Source organism: Aphelocoma coerulescens, chromosome 1A, assembly GCF_041296385.1.
Source record: "Aphelocoma coerulescens isolate FSJ_1873_10779 chromosome 1A, UR_Acoe_1.0, whole genome shotgun sequence".
In the NCBI taxonomy this organism is placed as follows: domain Eukaryota; kingdom Metazoa; phylum Chordata; class Aves; order Passeriformes; family Corvidae; genus Aphelocoma; species Aphelocoma coerulescens.
The window spans coordinates 45086414-45103991 of record NC_091014.1 but is presented as its reverse complement, the minus strand read 5'-3'; the positions used below and the strand labels follow the sequence as shown (position 1 = coordinate 45103991).

General features: G+C 38.5%; 1 protein-coding gene across 1 annotated transcript in view; it reads left to right on the top strand.

Annotated features, from left to right (window-relative positions):
* Positions 1 to 2217: 2217 nt before the first annotated feature.
* DCN (decorin) overlaps positions 2218 to 17578 on the top strand; it is a 37846-nt gene continuing 22485 nt past the window's right edge. Inside the window, exons 1-2 of the mRNA XM_068999989.1 lie at positions 2218 to 2411; positions 6063 to 6298. Coding sequence (XP_068856090.1) covers positions 6091 to 6298 — 208 coding nt within the window. The 5' untranslated portion in view covers positions 2218 to 2411; positions 6063 to 6090. The remainder of the gene's footprint in view (positions 2412 to 6062; positions 6299 to 17578) is intronic.

Genomic DNA, 17578 nt, shown 5'->3' with positions numbered 1-17578 from the left:
TAGGGCCATGGTCTAATTGACATGGTGGTGATCAGTCAAAGGTTAGTCTCAATGACCCTGGAGGTCTTCTCCAACCTAAATGATTCAGTGATTCCTTGATTCAAAACAACTAATAGAGTATTACCTCAATATTCAGTGTCATGAGTCGTCTCCCATTCAGTTGCTCTGTCTTCCACCTAACTCCACTTTCCATTTCAGGAAGGGCTGGACAACTAACACATACCTCGTCTACTTCTGGGTATCAACAGGTAGCATAACTGTTTTTTCATCATTCCTAAAGCTGGTAACATCTTTTCCCCCTCTGAGCTTCTTGGAATGAACTTCATTAAAGAAAATGCAGTCCACCCAGCAAGCACCCTGTGCTCCAGCTGTTCCCAACTTTACCTTCATATTTTGGCTTGAATCTCCCTAATGCCTAAGACAAAAAGAAGGGGAGATGGCTACTCATCCCCCCTCTGCCTCCAAAGCAATTACTGAGGCATTAAATTACAACACCTTTTAACCCCATAACAGGTATCAGAACAAATGTATTAGGGCTGTGCTGGGAAAGAATATGAATGGGTTTTGTGAAGCAAACTGACAACAAGTTTACCCTGACCTGTTCCTCATCAAAATCTTGCTTTGAAATGTTTTTAAACACCAGATGCAGCTGGTGACCAAGGTTCAAATAACTGACATTACTAAGATGCAGCCAAGATTTCAGCAAGCCTCATGGCGACACTTCTGGACAAAGATAAGGCTTTGTTGTAAGCATAAAAGCTTGGAACACCACTAATCATATGCAGAAAAATGTCACAACAAAAACCATTAGCAGTCTTGAATCCAGTGGTGAGGCAGGGAAAAGAAGCTAGCTTGAGGACTAGGGGTGAATAACTGATCCTTAACTTTTAGAGTCAGCTATATAAAGACTGTAATGTAAGATGTCTGATTACACCTTTGTTCTACACAGACCAAAACTAACAAACAATTATTCTACCATGCTTTCTTCCACCAAAGGAGAACAATTATATGATCTCTTATAAGGGCTCTTCTTGAATTTGAATGAGGAGGACAGCTAAAATTTCAAGAGTCTACTGTGTTTCTAAAAATTCTGACTTCTTTTAAACATCATTTTACAGGCTTTAATTTCAGATTTGCACCTGGTCTTAGCCTAGGGGCATAAATAAAAGGATACAAGTCAAAACACACAGACACAAGCCTTCAGTATTTAGATAGGACAACTAACAGCACAGTGAAGCTACACATGTTCACAATGTGTTTGGATGACTAAATAAATAGTAATTATTGTGTTTGCTCTCATTTCAGTTCACTAGACTTTTAAAATTGTGCAGGAATAAAGAAACTGCATTTTAGCTTCCACTGACATTTACATAAAACCAGAAATTACTAAAATAAAATATAAATCTGAAAAATAAGTCAGATGCATTTTTCCTTCCATGTTTTAAAAAAACCTCTCTCTTAAAAAACCCAACAAAAAAAAAATAACACACCAAAAATAATTTTAAAACACAAAAAAACATCGACCAAAAAACCAAACAGTTAAAGCTAATTTCCCCTCTGTTTTGCTGTCCTGGTGAGAAGGCAGCGAAAAAAAAAAAAAGCAAAGTTTATATAAAGCAGCTCTAACCACAAATGTTAGAATCATTTTACTAATGAAAACATGATTTTCATATGTATCAAAACCATGCAGTAGTTTGAAAAAATACATACAAACTCTATTATTAGACAAGATAATAATATATTAAACTATATACTACTTAGTTTGACATGATTATACCATAAGCAAAGGCAGGTTGATATCTGTTTAAACAGTTTTACTTAAAGCTAACCCTTTTTTTCTGGTCTTAATCTCCACTTTGCCTGACTCAGAGATTAATTTTATATCATTTCCTTGATTTCCAAATACTATAAACAAGAGGAACAGCTAAACATTTTTTTCATTAATGAGTCATAAAACCCCCCATAGTTAAAACCAAGAAAACTTTCCTAAATATATGTTGTAGGGACATAAATAAAACAAGTAAGATGAATTACAGCTAAGAATCTGTCTTATAATGTACAAGTAGTCTGGGATTGTAAACAGATGAAAGAGAAATAAAGCAAATGAAAAAGGAAAAGGAGGAAAAGAAAGCAAAAGAGCTGATAAAGTTTCTGGCTACAATACAGGAGACATATCATTACCATATGATCTAATGTGGGTGTCAGCCTGGATTGTGTTCATTGAGAGAAACCTTATTTTTTAACTGTGCTATGGAATAGAAGCAGGAGGGTTTTCCACCAAGTGACAGTCACTGAGCTGAATTTACCCCCTCCTCCTTTCCACACCTGCAAAGCCTTTTGCCTGGGTTGAATATTTAGTTTAATTACATCTCAGCTTTGAGAGCTCCTGTTGCAAATCCCTGGATTAAAAGGTACGGTTTTTAGTAATTCTCCTGAACTATGCTGCACTAAAAAACTTCGGGCAAGTTTATGGCAAGAGCTATTTGAATTTTAAGACAAGCAAGTTAAAAATCCTACTAAATGTTTAGTAATGTTAAGTTTTCTGTCCAGTACTTTTGTTTCTTGGAAACATGAGAACGTATTCTCAAAGACTGTGCAGATTTCCTACTGTTTGTTTGACTATTCTGTCTCTTGTTTTGATTTGTATAAGCACTGTTATAGTCCTTTCTTTTTCTTTGCTGTAAACTTTTGCAGCAGTATATTCTCTGCAATCCAGTGTTTAGAATCGGTGATGTAGAGAGTGTAAAAAATGCGTGTATGCTTACATTTCTGCTTTATACTGCTCTCTGTGATTTCCTTCTCATGTGTTTCTTCATATATATTTCAGACACTGATGAATATAATTTCGATTTCAGAGAAAAAAATGCATAGTAGTAAGTTAAACGGGCTCTGTGTATGCCTTTGTAATGTTAGAAAGTGCTATGTTACAGGGTACAAACAAGGGAATCATGTTTAAAGAAGGTTCTTATGAATGAAATAGTAGAAAAGAAAATTCCTGCAGTTGAAACTCCTGTTAAAAGATTTTTATTCTCTTAAAAACTTCCAGCTCCTGTGTTTTCACATCTAGACTTTATTGCAAAAAATGGGCATAACATAAAATGGAGGGGATTTTTTTTGAAACTGCAAAATATTGTTTAGCTTGTCTTTGTGGACTTTTAAGAGATTTCTGACAGTAGGTGAGCTAATAATATAACCTTAATATTAAGGTAAACTGACAAGAAGACCACCAATACAGTGGTGACGTGAACTGATGAAGCATTTTTTCAGTAGTATTTTAAAATGAAATGTGGCCAAGCCTATGGTATAGTTTCCTCTGTTTGTGGAAAAGTCTTCTTTATTGTAAACACATAATTAAAGGACTTCTAAACAGTTATGTCCTGCAGACATAAATATTGTGTCACAGAATGCAGATTTTTTGCCTTCTCTACTCTTTTCTTGTAAGTGAAGTGTAAACATTTCTTGGTAGTCCAGTTTTGTGTATATCTTTTCCTTTGTTTATGTTCAATTACACATGCAAACAATAGGAGCAGATACTCGTCTCTGCAGAATGAATGTGTATATGACTGAAGATATCTATTCCTGTATCCTGATTAATATGTAGCTTGTGTCTGCTATTTTCTCTGCTGTATCCTCAGATTATATATTTGATATCCTCTGTTGTCCTACAGCTTTCCTTTATAGACAGCTCTTTCTTATTTTACTACAGTTTTTACACAACAGGGACCAAAGGAAAGGCCTGCTACAGGGTTTACCTGAGATAAATGAAGTCATCAATATTAATGTGAATAAGAAGTAAAGTGTGAAAACACTTCTAAAGTGCCTTTCTAATTTTTTTTTGCTTTTCTGAGTGGTAATATTTAAACTCCAGGATAAGATCCTGATTGTGCATTCTTGGGATGGGTGGTACTTCAGCAGTGACCCTGAGAGGGAATAAAGAAGTTTTAAATATTTAAAAATGTTTTAAAATCATATTAATACACAAAAAAAGGCTGAGGAAAGTCTTTAAAAATTCCTGACTGCCACTGCCATTCAAGGATTAGTGTGCAGCATTCCCAATGTTTATTGTTGTTAATATACATTCTGAAAAATAATTTGTGCTGGGGTAACATTTTATTGATCATTATCACAAGGCAACTTATTGTGATGAATGGTGATGATTTAACAAACTTTTCTTGTCCTTTCAGATTATTAATAAATTGCATTGTTATTTTACAATGATTTGCACATGATAATTACTATTTAAAAAATCTTATTTTAGATTAAACCCTGGTACCAGCTTACTACCATGCATTAACAGCACTTGGCTGTGACATCCTGACACCCTGTGCACTCTGCCTGCTCTGGTAGGGGTGTTGCTGGCAAGGGGACACAGCCCCAGTGCCGGTGGGGAGCCAGGGCAGGAGGAAGTACAGGAGGATGATCCACATGGGGACACAGCCTTCCCCTGCTACATGTCATGAGTTTGCACAACACTGGCTGACAGGACATACTAAAAACTCTCTAGCTGATGTAGGGGTCTGTGATACCCTTCAGTGCACACAGTAAGATATCTGTTCCAGGAATAGAAGTACTCTCCTGTCCAGCTAAGAAAACAAATATGTCTCCTAAAGAGACAACATAAACAATATTTTACTCCATGTGATTTCACTTCGAAGTCTTTGGGGTATCTGAAGATGTTAGATATGCATCTTCCTGTCAGGTAGATCACAGAAATGTATGCTAAGATTTTAAGCCGCCACCATATTTTAGAAGATATCTTTATCATCCTCTTGAGAGACAGACCTGAAGGTTTCTGCAGAAGTAATCCCAGCTAGCACTCAGACAACGCATTTTTAAGATATTGGCCTGAAGAAGGAAGTGGACATTTTTGCTTTCATTACAAAGAGCAGCATCTGTATTCAGGATTATGCCATCCATTTTAAGAAAAAGTCCTATATAAATTACAAGTTTTCTTTTGTGTCACTTGGCAATTTGAAGGCAGATTTCTTAATTTTATCTTTCTGTGGATTTTTTTAGACCAATTAAAGTTTGTAAAGTATGAACTTCGTTATATAAAATACACAGTAAAAGAAAATTTTCAGAAAATTAGCTGGTCTATACAACCTTTATACAAAACCTGCAAACAATTGTGTATTTTTTCCTTAATGCACAGCAAGACAGGTAGCACAACCTACAGTGTGTTGAAATGCATCTAGGCCTAAGTCCTGAGAACATGTATTTAAGCAGCTTTTCTTGCTAATATCTATGACAATACATATTTGTGTAAAGTTGCTCCTGAGCATGAAAGTCTACAGAATGAAGATCTGAAGTCATATTAGAAAGTGTGCACACAACACTACAAGCATCAATTCAAATTCTTATGCAATGCAAAAGAGAGGATTCTCAGGGTTGATGTCAAAATTTGGAAAGAAAACCAAGAATATTCGATATAACAAAACATTGTATTCTGTTTTATTGTGCTGTTTAAACTAGGAAAGAACTATAGTGCATTTAAACAACTAAAGATCTTCCCCTCACACTCCACCCTACTCTCACTAAATCCTACTCTTTCTCAGTCAGTTTTACTAGGCTATAACTTAAAACACACAGCAAGCTGACACTTAAAAATATTTTTCAAGACATGAAATACTGAATTACAGTGAGTTTGGGAACCTCAGGTTTGTCCCCAGGGGTCAAACCCATTGCTATGAAATAAATGCTAATGAAATCAAATAGACTGTTACGCTGGCAGAAAAGAAGCACATGGAAAATGTGGCTTATTGCTATGACTCTTTTGCATAACAAAGTTGACAGCACTGCCTGTTTCTATTAAATATTACTCTAAATATGCAAACAGATGTGTTTACAGTTGCCTTCAAACTGCTCTGTATAAAAAAAAAATGCCTATTGACAAGCAGTTACCAGACTGTTATCACATAACTGTCCTATTTTTGCAATTCAGTTTTCTTTTATTGAAAGGAACAGTTATGCAATTGGTGGATGTGCTGGACTTCCTTCAGGAGGAACTGTGCAGCTATGGGAAACTGCTACTTTTGTTGGTAATCCGCTGCTTTGAATCCTAGGTTCTGCTGGGAGTCGATGAACTAAGCCATGAAGAGGCTGGCTCTGCTCTTTGTCCTACTGCTGCCAGCATGCTTGGCCAAGCCATTCCACCAGCAGGGCCTCTTTGACTTTATGCTGGAGGATGAGGGGTCAGCTGACATGGCTCCAACGGATGATCCTGTCATATCTGGATTTGGACCAGTGTGCCCCTTCCGCTGCCAGTGCCATCTCCGCGTGGTGCAGTGCTCTGACCTAGGTAAGCCCGAGAGTATCTTCAGAGGCTCTGTACTCACATTCTGGTCACGGGCTGGCAGCTGACTTGGGGAGGCTGCTATGCACCACCACTCCATAACTGACTTTCTTCAAAGAAATATGCTACAGCTGCAGTTAACTAGAACTTACTATACAAAGTAGGCCGTAAAGCCCTGGCAAGACGGGTGTTTGTTGTGATCATGAAGAGTGTTTGATTTTTTTTAATGTATAGTTTGAATTGGTGCATTTCATCTGTTCTTTGAAAGACCACAGATTTCTCTTGCAGAGAAAATAACTTTTCAAACTATTCCTTCAGATGAGTGTTAAATAAATTCAGTGAGGTCAGATGTGGGGATGGAAACATTTTAAAAGGTTCTATATTTTGTGTTCCAAGGTCCAACACCTTTAATCATACTGTCTAGTACCTCAACATAGAAGTCATCCCAGTTCCACTGGAATACATGAGTATGAAATAACCAACTGAATCATATATCCTGGAACCAGCTCTTTGGAAGAAAGAGCTTGGAAACACTCCAAAATAATGAACACATTATGGAGTTCCTTATTAAATATCTTTCTTAGACACGATATAAGCTGAAACCATGAGAACCTCTCTCACAAACTTTCCTTACTCCCTCATGTAAGGGAAGGGCTTGTGTGCACAGTCAGAGTAGCAGGATATGAAGCCATGTCTGCCATCACTGTATTTGACTTTTCCATGCAGAATTCTCAAGTAATGAAGCTGACTTCAGTGAGACTGCTCTTGGTTTTAACTAGTATTATTCAGTCTTAGTCAGTGTACAGTGCAGGAAATCAATTGAAATTAGTTTTTCTCACAAGGAAAAAGACAAATAACTTCTCATGATTTTATAGAACTTTTTTTCTTTAAGTCTTCTCTCAGCTCTTTAAATGTATAGTTGGGTGTTTCTATTTTCCTATGTTATAATGTTAGCTTTGATAATTACTGTAAGTCATGGCACAAATCCACCAATTAGGACCTGTGTCTCATGGTGGTGGGGGTTGTATAATTACAGAAAGGAGGGAGAAACTTTAGCTACACCCCTAGGAACTTCTGTGAATTTATTAAAGTGAGCCATGTAATTACGCAACAGATATGTTTGGCAAAGACCCAGTGAACAATGCAAGCCAAGTTGCACAAATGAATGTGGGCTAACCTAGCCATGCATTCATAAAGCTTCCACACTACTGTCCCTCTTGAAAGATATTTTCTTTTTTTTGCCATTTAGGTGCCAGAGAGAGCAAACATGGAGTGGGGAGTGGGGAGGAGGTTGCCCCACATGCCATGAAAGTCTTAGGTTTTATTGTTGTTACACTTAGTAATGCTGATGGAATTTAAGTTATTTTGAGAACTTGTTCTCAGTCTGTTTCAGTTCTGCAGAATGTAATGAGCTTTCACCTGGTAAAAAAGTAGAGACATTCACACAGGGACCCTTTACTCCTGTACTTGCTCTTGTGGTCATGCACTTCTCCTTCACACACATGTGGTTTACAAAGGGTTGCACTACATCCACTGCACAAGATACTTCTGGGTTAGTAGAGTCCCATACTGACAAGCAGACTCAGAAATACAGCAATCAAGGCCCCAGGTCAATGTTTCCCATTGAATATCAAGTGGGGTGAAAAGAAAGAACTTTCTTTAAACCCACATGCTGCATATCATGCAATGAAAATACTCTGCTTTTGGAGCATCTGGGCTGATAATATCCAGCCTTTGGGTACAAAGGAAAAGAGATCTCCCTGAGCTCAAAATAGGCAGCCCTGAAAAATAAATAAATAATATGTCCCTGGCAGAGGTCAAGGAAGTAACTATCACTCAGTGACAGCCTTGGCATTAAGTTTCACCCATCCTTGTTGCATACAGCTGTGACAGCCCCTGATGGGACACGGCCCAGCTGGGAGGCTTATGAGGACATAGGGCTGCTGGCTGCCCTGCAAGCGGGGACAGGACAGCTGTGTGTCACCAGCTCACAGGAAAAAGTGCCCCCTACTCTCTTCTGGCCTTGGATTCGCTTCTGTGTGACAGAGTCAGGCAAAGTCATATTTACATCCTGACTTGAGGAAAGGCTGTGGCTGGCCTTCTGTTGCAAACTGTGGAGGTGACCTTGAATGCTCCTGGGTTGTGGGATGAAGGGTGCTCAGGTTTCAGGGCTCAGGAGGGCAATTTGCACACAGAAGCTGTGAAACTAGCAGTGACAGTTCTGCCTCCTTATTAACCTGCACTCCTGGTCTGCCTCTCCCTTCAGCTCTGGGCATTTCCAACCCAACCAAATTAGCTACAGCCATCCTCCAAAATTATCAAATTTAGTCATCTAGTCCCATGGGTACTAACTGAAGTAAAAATTCAGGCAAAAACAAGGCTCCTCACAAGGACATATTAAGACCTTTCAAAATAAAGTCTCACAAAGGAAAGTTAAAACCTGAATCAGGATCCTTTCTCCTACTCACTCTCTTGCATGGAAGGGCTCTTTACAGCCACCAGCCCATGGGTGCATGAGACATGCCAGAGCAAGGTGGCTGGAGGACCCTAACATGGGCAACATATGGAAAGATGTCCTCTTCCTCAGTCTGTTTCTTTTGTGTCTAAATGGGCATTTGCTATTTGTAGACTCTTACTTCATAAGGAAAAAAGCAGCTATCTGACACAGGGTTATGTGAATAAACCACAGAACTACTGGATCCAGAGACCAGAGATCAGGTTTGCCCCTTTTCTCATGAGCACTGGATGGCAATAACAAAAAAAATAAAATCTGAGTTCAATAAAAACAGTGAAAAAAAATGCCCAGTGATCCAATTACACTCTTGTCAGCTGAATTTTTGCATTCCTATACTCTTCAACTTCAGTCATATCTTCCTAAGCACACACCTACAAATTAATTTATTTTGCCTCCCAGCCAAGAGCTGAGTTGGCAAGAAGGAGAATGCTGCCTTCTCACATCCTAAAAATGAATTCTCTCTAAGTTGTGGTTATGGATGGATCAATAGCAGAACTCCATATGCCTATTTCATGAGATGTATTACCTTTGTGAACAGGCTCAAGGATCTCATCAAGAAAGGCCACCATGCTATCTTTATAAAAATGCTGTCTTTTATGAATCTGCCTCCTGTTGCTAAAAGGGAGCCACAGGTTTACTTTTTGGTCGTGCTTCAGTACGAGGCATTGCTATGTTATATCCAGGCTTTCCATAGAAATCACAAACATCTTCCTTATTAGGGCACAGCACAGGTGGGGAGTAGCTGATGTAGCTGGTCAGAGGCCTCTTTTCCTGTTTTAAAATAATACATACAGGGGAGGTGTGCAGTCAGTTGGCCAGGCAAACACGCCTCATAAAAACCCTAGCAAGGATTAACAGTTCCATTTAAAGTCTCATCCTCCCAAAGGGAGTCCCAAGTAAAGTTCATCCCAGAGTGCCCTGGTAGGCAGGAGGATGCATGTGTGATTACTCATCCCTGCAGCAGATGCAGAATGCTTCACAAGCGCCCTCAGAGGTGGTGGTCAGAGCTTTATTTCACCTTCAGGTAAGTCTGGCAGACCCTTCTAAATGAGCAGTGCCTCTCTACAGGATGTAATGAGATTGGCCTCCCTGGAGACCTTACAGGACATAGTGGGGGTCTCTCCATCTCTCTTGCTGGGAGTATCCAAGAAGGTTTTGTGGTTACTAAAAGGTGTGCGAGATAGACGTGTCAGCAAATAAAGTTCAAGCAATATTACAGTTAAAATTAGAATTTTTCTCACAGCTCAGAAACGCAGGGTTTCTCCAGCTTATGTAAAGAAGGATACATTTGATCTAAGCATGGATATTTGGAGTGTGAGTTTGAAAAGCACTTTGAGATCAGGAGATGAGAAGGTCACAGATATGTAAAGCACTATCACTGGAATCTGGTAACATTAGATAGTTTATCTGAACACATAGAGTGTCTCAATATATTAACTGATGGCTCTTCAACACCTGAACCATGGCAATTTATTTGTTGACAAAAGCTAATTTATCTCACTGTATGAAATTTTCCAGAAATATCCGAACACCCATTTTCTGATTTTGACTCCATGTCACAACTTCATTTCTCACTATAAAGGCAATTATGTCCTTTGCAATATACCTTGATTTGAAACATAACCTTTAAAGCTAAGTGTTCCACTCAAAATCTTACAGGTTACTAAACATGCAATAAAAGAAAACACGTATCCTTAAATGGCCAGATATTAACAAATATAATTTTTAAATTAAAAAAGTTTTGGTGAATTTACACTGTCACTGCTGAGCTTTTAGGACAAGTCATTTTGTGTTTTATGTATTTTTTTTCTTCTAACAATAAGGATAATAATAAAGTCTTACTCCTTTTATGTGTAATAGAAGCTGATACTCTCATGAAATCCCCTGGCTTCATAGAACTGGATCATTTAACAAAACTATTATCATAGCCATGAAATCTGTGAAAGTATACTGTCACTTATACTGAGAATAGCATCTACAGCATAATATCCTGGCCTTAAAACTGGCATTCCTTAGCCAAACATAACTCAGGCTGTCATCAAGCACAAGCCATTGGGCATGCCACATGCTGACTGGGGGAATTGGAATACTCTTAACATGCTGGAGGTCAGACTGGAGGATCTATATGAAATATCACAGGCATTATCTGTAATATAGGAGTGATTTCGGGTGTTGTTAAGAATCTAAGAGTCATCTGGTTTTCTTTCATGGACATGGGGTGAGTTGGGCTTCCCATGCAGTGGTTCATCCTGCCTAAGGTGGAAAGGATGCATCACTCTTGGAGAACCAAACTGCCAAGACAGGGCAATGACCATTCGAGGCTATACAACTTGTTTTCAGATTAATGAAGTTATGTGTGTTAAAATTAAGGCAAGGAAAAACAAACCCATGTTGCCAGGGTTTTTTTTTGTGATAAATTTGGCATGGATTATTAAATTTTTTACATATATTCTGCTTCAATACAATTTTGGGGATGCCCTGGAAGTTAAAAAACATGAATTAAAGTCCTGTGCTCAGTACATTCTGACAAATTATTAAATCAAGGACCCAATAACTGGAAAACACTCTTGAAAAATTGTTAAGAAAAAAAATATTTGCCTGGATGTAGACTACTTTATGTTAACAAAAAGCCATTATCTTTTGCCAGTATGGCAGTAAAAGACAGGCCTTCTTGAATCACCACCTGAATTACTGATGTAATTCAGTTTCAGCTGATAAACATGATCCTAGATAAAAATTAATCCACTCTAAGTACATCCTTCCTTATTTACTGCTTACTCCAAGGTAACAGTGACCAGCTTCGTATGTTTTGGGTTTTTGTCTTAATTTTTTAGATTTGTTTGCTTGCTCCAGGCTTGGAAATGCCATTTATGAAAGCCTAGTGGCAGGAACAGAAATCCAAACTGCCAAGTCTAGTTTTAGGCAGATTTTCAAAACACCAGTATCAAGCCCAGATTGGAGTGTCCCAGCCTCATCAAATTTGGACTCAGTGGTCTATATTTTGCTTTAAACATGTCCTGAGTCTTTGATTAAAAGGAAGTGGTCCACAAGAAGATGTATATATAGGTTACAGGGGAAAAAAGTATTTTTCTGAATATACTTTAGTCTTTTCCTAAAGTTCAAATCAAAAACTATATTCTTCGAAATACATTGCCATTTTTAAAAGTTTATTCATCCTGTTTTCCATGCCTGCCCTGACAAAAAAAAATTGACAAATGCTGGAATTACATGTGTCTTTGTTTGTATTGTATTTAATATGCTCACACAGAGCACTGTTGTCCTTTACACTATGAAAGCAAACTAGATAGATAATCACACAATCACACAATATTCTGAGTTGGAAGGGACTCATCAGGATCATCAAAATCCAGCTCCTGGCCCTGCACATGATGGCCCCAAGATTCACATCACGTGCCTGAGAGTGTTGCCAAGCCTTTCTTGAACTCTGTCAGGCTGGTGCTGTGACCGCTTCCCTGGGGAGCTGTTCCAGTGCCCAAACACCCTCTGGGGGAAGAACTTTTTTTGTAATATCCAACCTCAACCTCCCCTGGCACAACTTCAGGCCATTCCCTGAGGTCCTGTCACTGTCACCACAGAGAAGAGATCAGTGCCTGCCTCTCTTCCCTTCCCAAGGAAGCTGGAAATTGCAATGAAGTCTGCCCTCAGTCTTCTCTTCTCCAGCCTGAACAAAAGAGTAGAACTTGCTCATTGGCTTCTCTGCAAGGATAGAGGTGGAAAAAATAAACACAGACACACTGGGACCTCAAGACAAAGGACCATGCCTGCATGGGTTTTTTGGGGGAAAAAAAAATGATAGGATTTGTGTTGTAGTTTTCAATTTAGGGAGCCAATTACGAGACTCAAACAGTTCTGTATAAATGACCCTGATTTTAGTAAGGTTGCATTTCCTATATAAGCAACTCTACTGCAAACCCCACATGCAGTCAATAGGAAATGAAAAGAATGAAAAGCAATATTTAAAGAATTTATGTACTCTCTGCATGCATACTCATATGAAGGGGCATCCAGGAGAGCATCCCATACCATCTTTGTGCTTGTTTCCTAGGACTGACTTGGAATGGTCTTAGTTTCTACAAGAATCAGTTAAGGAGAGGATGCTTATAGTTTTTATTTCAATAAGGAATGCAGTAATTATATTTAAAAAAAATAACAGTGAAAGCAAGAAACGATTTCTGCCCACCTGATGGCAACTTTAGGGACTTAATGGCAAAAACCCAAATGGACAGGTTATTTATAGAAATGTTGCAGCTTATAAAACATATGCAAAATGTAAATGGCACTACAGTCTGGTCCTGTAATACAACATTAGCACAACAGAAATATGCAATAAGGCATCCCAGAACCAGCTTCTGCTTGCAACTCCTCTATCACCTAAAACGTGAAAGCCTAGAATGGTTTCAGTTTCTGTGCTGGAGTACATGTTTTCCCTTCTACTGCTGCAGATTGGGCTTCAGAAAAAAAAAAGAGGTTCTCAATGAATTCATATTTAAGGGTGACATGGAAGAGAAGTGTCTGTAGTGGTGCAATAATCAAAACTCGTTGCTGGGTATCTCTACCTAGGAGATATAGGAGAAAAGGCAAAGAATTGAATTAAAATCTTGATGTGTTCAGGATTAGGAGAAAAAATTGCTTTCTCTTCTTTATTTTTTCACTCTGAGGCAGAGAGTTTACATCTTCTGGGCTGGAGATGACTGTTACAGTTACAGAAGACTTGGGGAAGCTCTATCACTAAATGGCTGACAAAATAAAAGAAGTTGCAAAGCAAATATGTCTAAGAGTTACAAGGGTATATATAACATCTTGTAGTAGAAAGAAGGAACTAGCTGGTCTGCAGACTTCCTGATTCAATAAGAAAATTCTCTTCCAAAATTTGTTTAATTGTTATTCACTGTGTCCAGACATGATTACAGCAGCTTCTTCCATTGTTTGCTGGCATGAGAGTAGGCTGACAACAATTCTGCAACATTTATGGAAAATGGCTGTGTTATGTTTAGAAGTACCTGAAATAACCAGGAACATATCTCTGCCCCCAGGTTATAAACTAGGGCTGTGTAATGACCATGTGGTCAGAATAGGAAGGGGTAAATTTACCAGAAACCAGAGAAGACCTCCCCCAAATGACTCCTTATGATATTATGTTCGAGCTAATTCTGGTAAATCCCAAAGTAAAAGTTGAGGGAACTCTTCAAATTGTCATCTGTTGCCTGTTGCTAACTTAACAGTAACACAGGTAAACATCAAATTACATTACTCCAAAGGGTCATTCGAAACATAATTTTTAAGATAATGCTTACTTTTCTGAGTCACTGAAATGCTCTCTTATGACTGAAGAAATAAATGTTTCACCTTAACTGTGTGAGTACTCATGGCTAGTATATCTGCATTGCATCCACCTTGAGTAAAGCCATTGTGCACATGGTGCTGGCAGATTGCATGAATCACATGGGTCAGTTGCTGTTCTCTGATGGGATGTTTTATGTCTGCATCCATGGCAGTGGGAAATGTAAAGCTGATGATTCTACGAGTTAACTAGAAAACTCGTAATACTTGATTTTTATTTCATTTTATGTCTTAATCCCTGAAGTCTAAAAATTATTTCAGAATATTTTTCTGCCTATCTAAAATGCTAGTGTTCTTGAGAAAGCAAATACCTTTGAGATCACTGTAATTAAAAGTCAGAATTGGAAGTTGCTTGAATTTTAGCTTCAAAAGTATATCATTACTCTTAGGTATTAACTTTTGAAGCCAGGAGACTAACTCTATCTGTACCAAAAATGTGACTAGCAGTGAAAAATAATTCATAACAGCTGTGGCTTGCAATATCCATTATACTTTGAAATATGTGTTCACTACACAGGCTGGGTGGAAGTGGAAAAGAGCAGTTAAAGCAATGCATTTACTCTTATACCTCTGCTAGGGATTTTATAATTATTAGTACTGTCACAATGGAGAACTGTGCATTTGATCACAATGCGTGTGCATTCATTTCTATTTTTCTGTGCTCCTCACTCTGTTCTGGGAAGCAATTTTATAAATGTTTAGGGAAAAAAACAAACGGGTTTACCCTTGTGAGGGGCCACCTCAGCAGGGAATGGAGTTTATTTTCTTGTTCTTTCCTATGAGAAGGCTCAGACATACACAAAACCAATAATCTGTGATAAAAATAAGTCCAAAATGGATCTTATGAGTCTTGCAGACTGCAGAAGAGGAAAAAGGTCTAAATAATGGTTGTGAATCACCTTTAAGAATATATATTTTAAGAGTCTTATGCATTCCATAAGGCTTTTTTTATATCTGTTAGAAAAAAAAAAAAGATTATTGATGATTTTGTAGCAAGAGAGGAAAATGTGGAGAACAAACTTTTAATTTGAAAGTGGGAGAGAGGATATGGATACTTCTCTGTAGAAAAAGACAACTGTTTGTTATTTTATGGATGAAAATAATGAAATTACTCCTATTTGCAAACCCCACACAATAGAGAACAAATTTCCAGTAAATACTGTAGCACATAGCCTGGGAAAGCATCAGTAAACTTTTCTAAGTCAAAGCATTCAGAGCAGTTCCTTGCCATCCTTCCAGAAAGCAGTGCTTGGATCCAGTTATTTTTCCATGACTAAGTATCCTGACCCTGTAAACTTGCCTTTCGCCTCATTTGCCCCAGAGTCCACTCAGGGCATTGCTAAGGTCATTCCCCCTGGGGAGGATGGCTGCCCATCAGTGGGATGCAGCGGAGCTGGGCTTGGAACAAGGAGAGCACATGGCAGTGTGCAGAGGCAGCCCTGGCAGCTGCTGGAGGGGCTGCCTCCACTGGGAGTGCAGCCACTGATGATCACGGCTGGGAATTACACAGAGCTCAGTCCAAATTCCTCAGCTGGCAGCAGCTGTTTGAGGAAACTGAGAGAGTCTCTAAACGAGCCCCATTTTATGGCCCCTGTGACAATAATCCTAAGTGTTGCAATATAATAACAGATGTATCTGAGCTACAGCGTTCAGATGTCTCTCTGCCTTTTGGTCCATACTCTACAGCTGGGAAAGCAAAGGTTTATTCAGAGGAATAAACTCCATTGCTGCTGCTTGTAAAATGGATAGGTGGAGGAAAAATCTCCCAAAGTACTCCAAGCACACTAAAAAAATCAATCCACAAGCTCTGTTGTATTGCAAAAATTGTTTATAATTGTCACTGTTCACATATCTGTTATTTTGACTTCTTGGTCTCAGTGTGGCAAAGATGCAATTCTCAGGAAAGTGTCCTCATCTCTGGGCTACAGACTCAGACTTCCATTTGCTTAGTCTCCCTTGCTGGCCCCATAAATCTTGCATTCCTTTTCTGAACAGTCGTATGGCTTCAGCAGAAATGTGGCTCCATGCCAAGATGCAGACTAACTTGTGGCTCTCACTGCTGAGAAGCTGGAGCAGTGGACTGAAACCTTTGCACAGCAAGGAGGGTTCGAAATTCACCCTTCTCCTTTATGGGCTAAACAATTCCATGGCCACTTGATCACAGCTCCTGTAGCTGAGCAGGTTATTCCCTCAGCTGCAGAAATAATAAAGCCTGCTGTGTACACCCAAACCCATAACATCCTCACACTATTCCCAGTTCTTGCTACATCTCCTACACCTGTTTGGCTGGCTAACAGCAGCATGTGCTAGTTGGGCTGGTGCAGTGCTGCACAGGAGATGGCTAGCCACTGATTGATTCTCCCTCGGGGACCAGATAAGGCATTAATTATACCAGTCTTGGCTCTTCTCTGCCTAATTTCTGGTCTCATAAAATCTCCAAACCGATCAGCCTTCTTTCCTCTACAGGAGGTGAAGCAATCACAGCCAGACACTGCCATTTGTTTAAGAAATTATAATAAAAGGCTACAACCCACATGGATGAGATCCCACAGAGACAAGCTTGATTTCTGCAAAGTTACCTTCTCCAACCTCCCACTAAACAGAGATTCCTGGTCTATGTAACATCTCCCCTCCAAAGGTGACTCTGGACGAACCTCTCTTGTGTGAGAAAGAAACTGGTTAACGATCCAATTATTCTGGCTTTTATTGAATATGTTATGATGGTGTTTGTTATTTCAAAAATCTGTGATGTAGCAAGAAAATGTACAAAAAATTAGGAAAACTTCTGTCATGAAGTTTTCCTGTCATGAATAAAACTCATCTTATCTTAAGAAAAGGAAATATTCAAGCTTACTTACACACTTCCACCCCTCCAGCCCCCTCCATTTTGTAGTCCTGTGGCTTATTCTGTTCTTCATGGGTTTTCAGGTTTTCATGTGCATACATTTTTACACACATAAATGTATACTGGTGGGAATAATTGTTTGCTCCAGGTTGATAATGTAGAACAGTAGGAAATTTCTGCTTACAAAAATTCATAAGGGAAAATAGAGATCTGAGCTGTGCTACAGGAACTAATGGCTGTTCATCTTCTATAAAGAAGTCATGATTTCTTCCAAAGAAAAATTTCAGTGCAAATCAAAAGATTGTTTTGACTAAGATACATGAACTGATTAATTAAATCTATTTCTAGAATCTTTAAGCTCCTAATCTCAGCGTAAAGGATTTTGGAAGGGTAGAGCTATACTATTTCTTGTTATTTGTGAATAAATTGGTTTTTAAAAAATTTATTTGCCAACTTAAATAATAACTGACTTAGTTTTATTCAACCAAAATAAATAAAGATATATGTACTTTCAACTTAACATACAGTGGGAAAGGCAGAAAAATCTAAATTTATAATCAGTTAT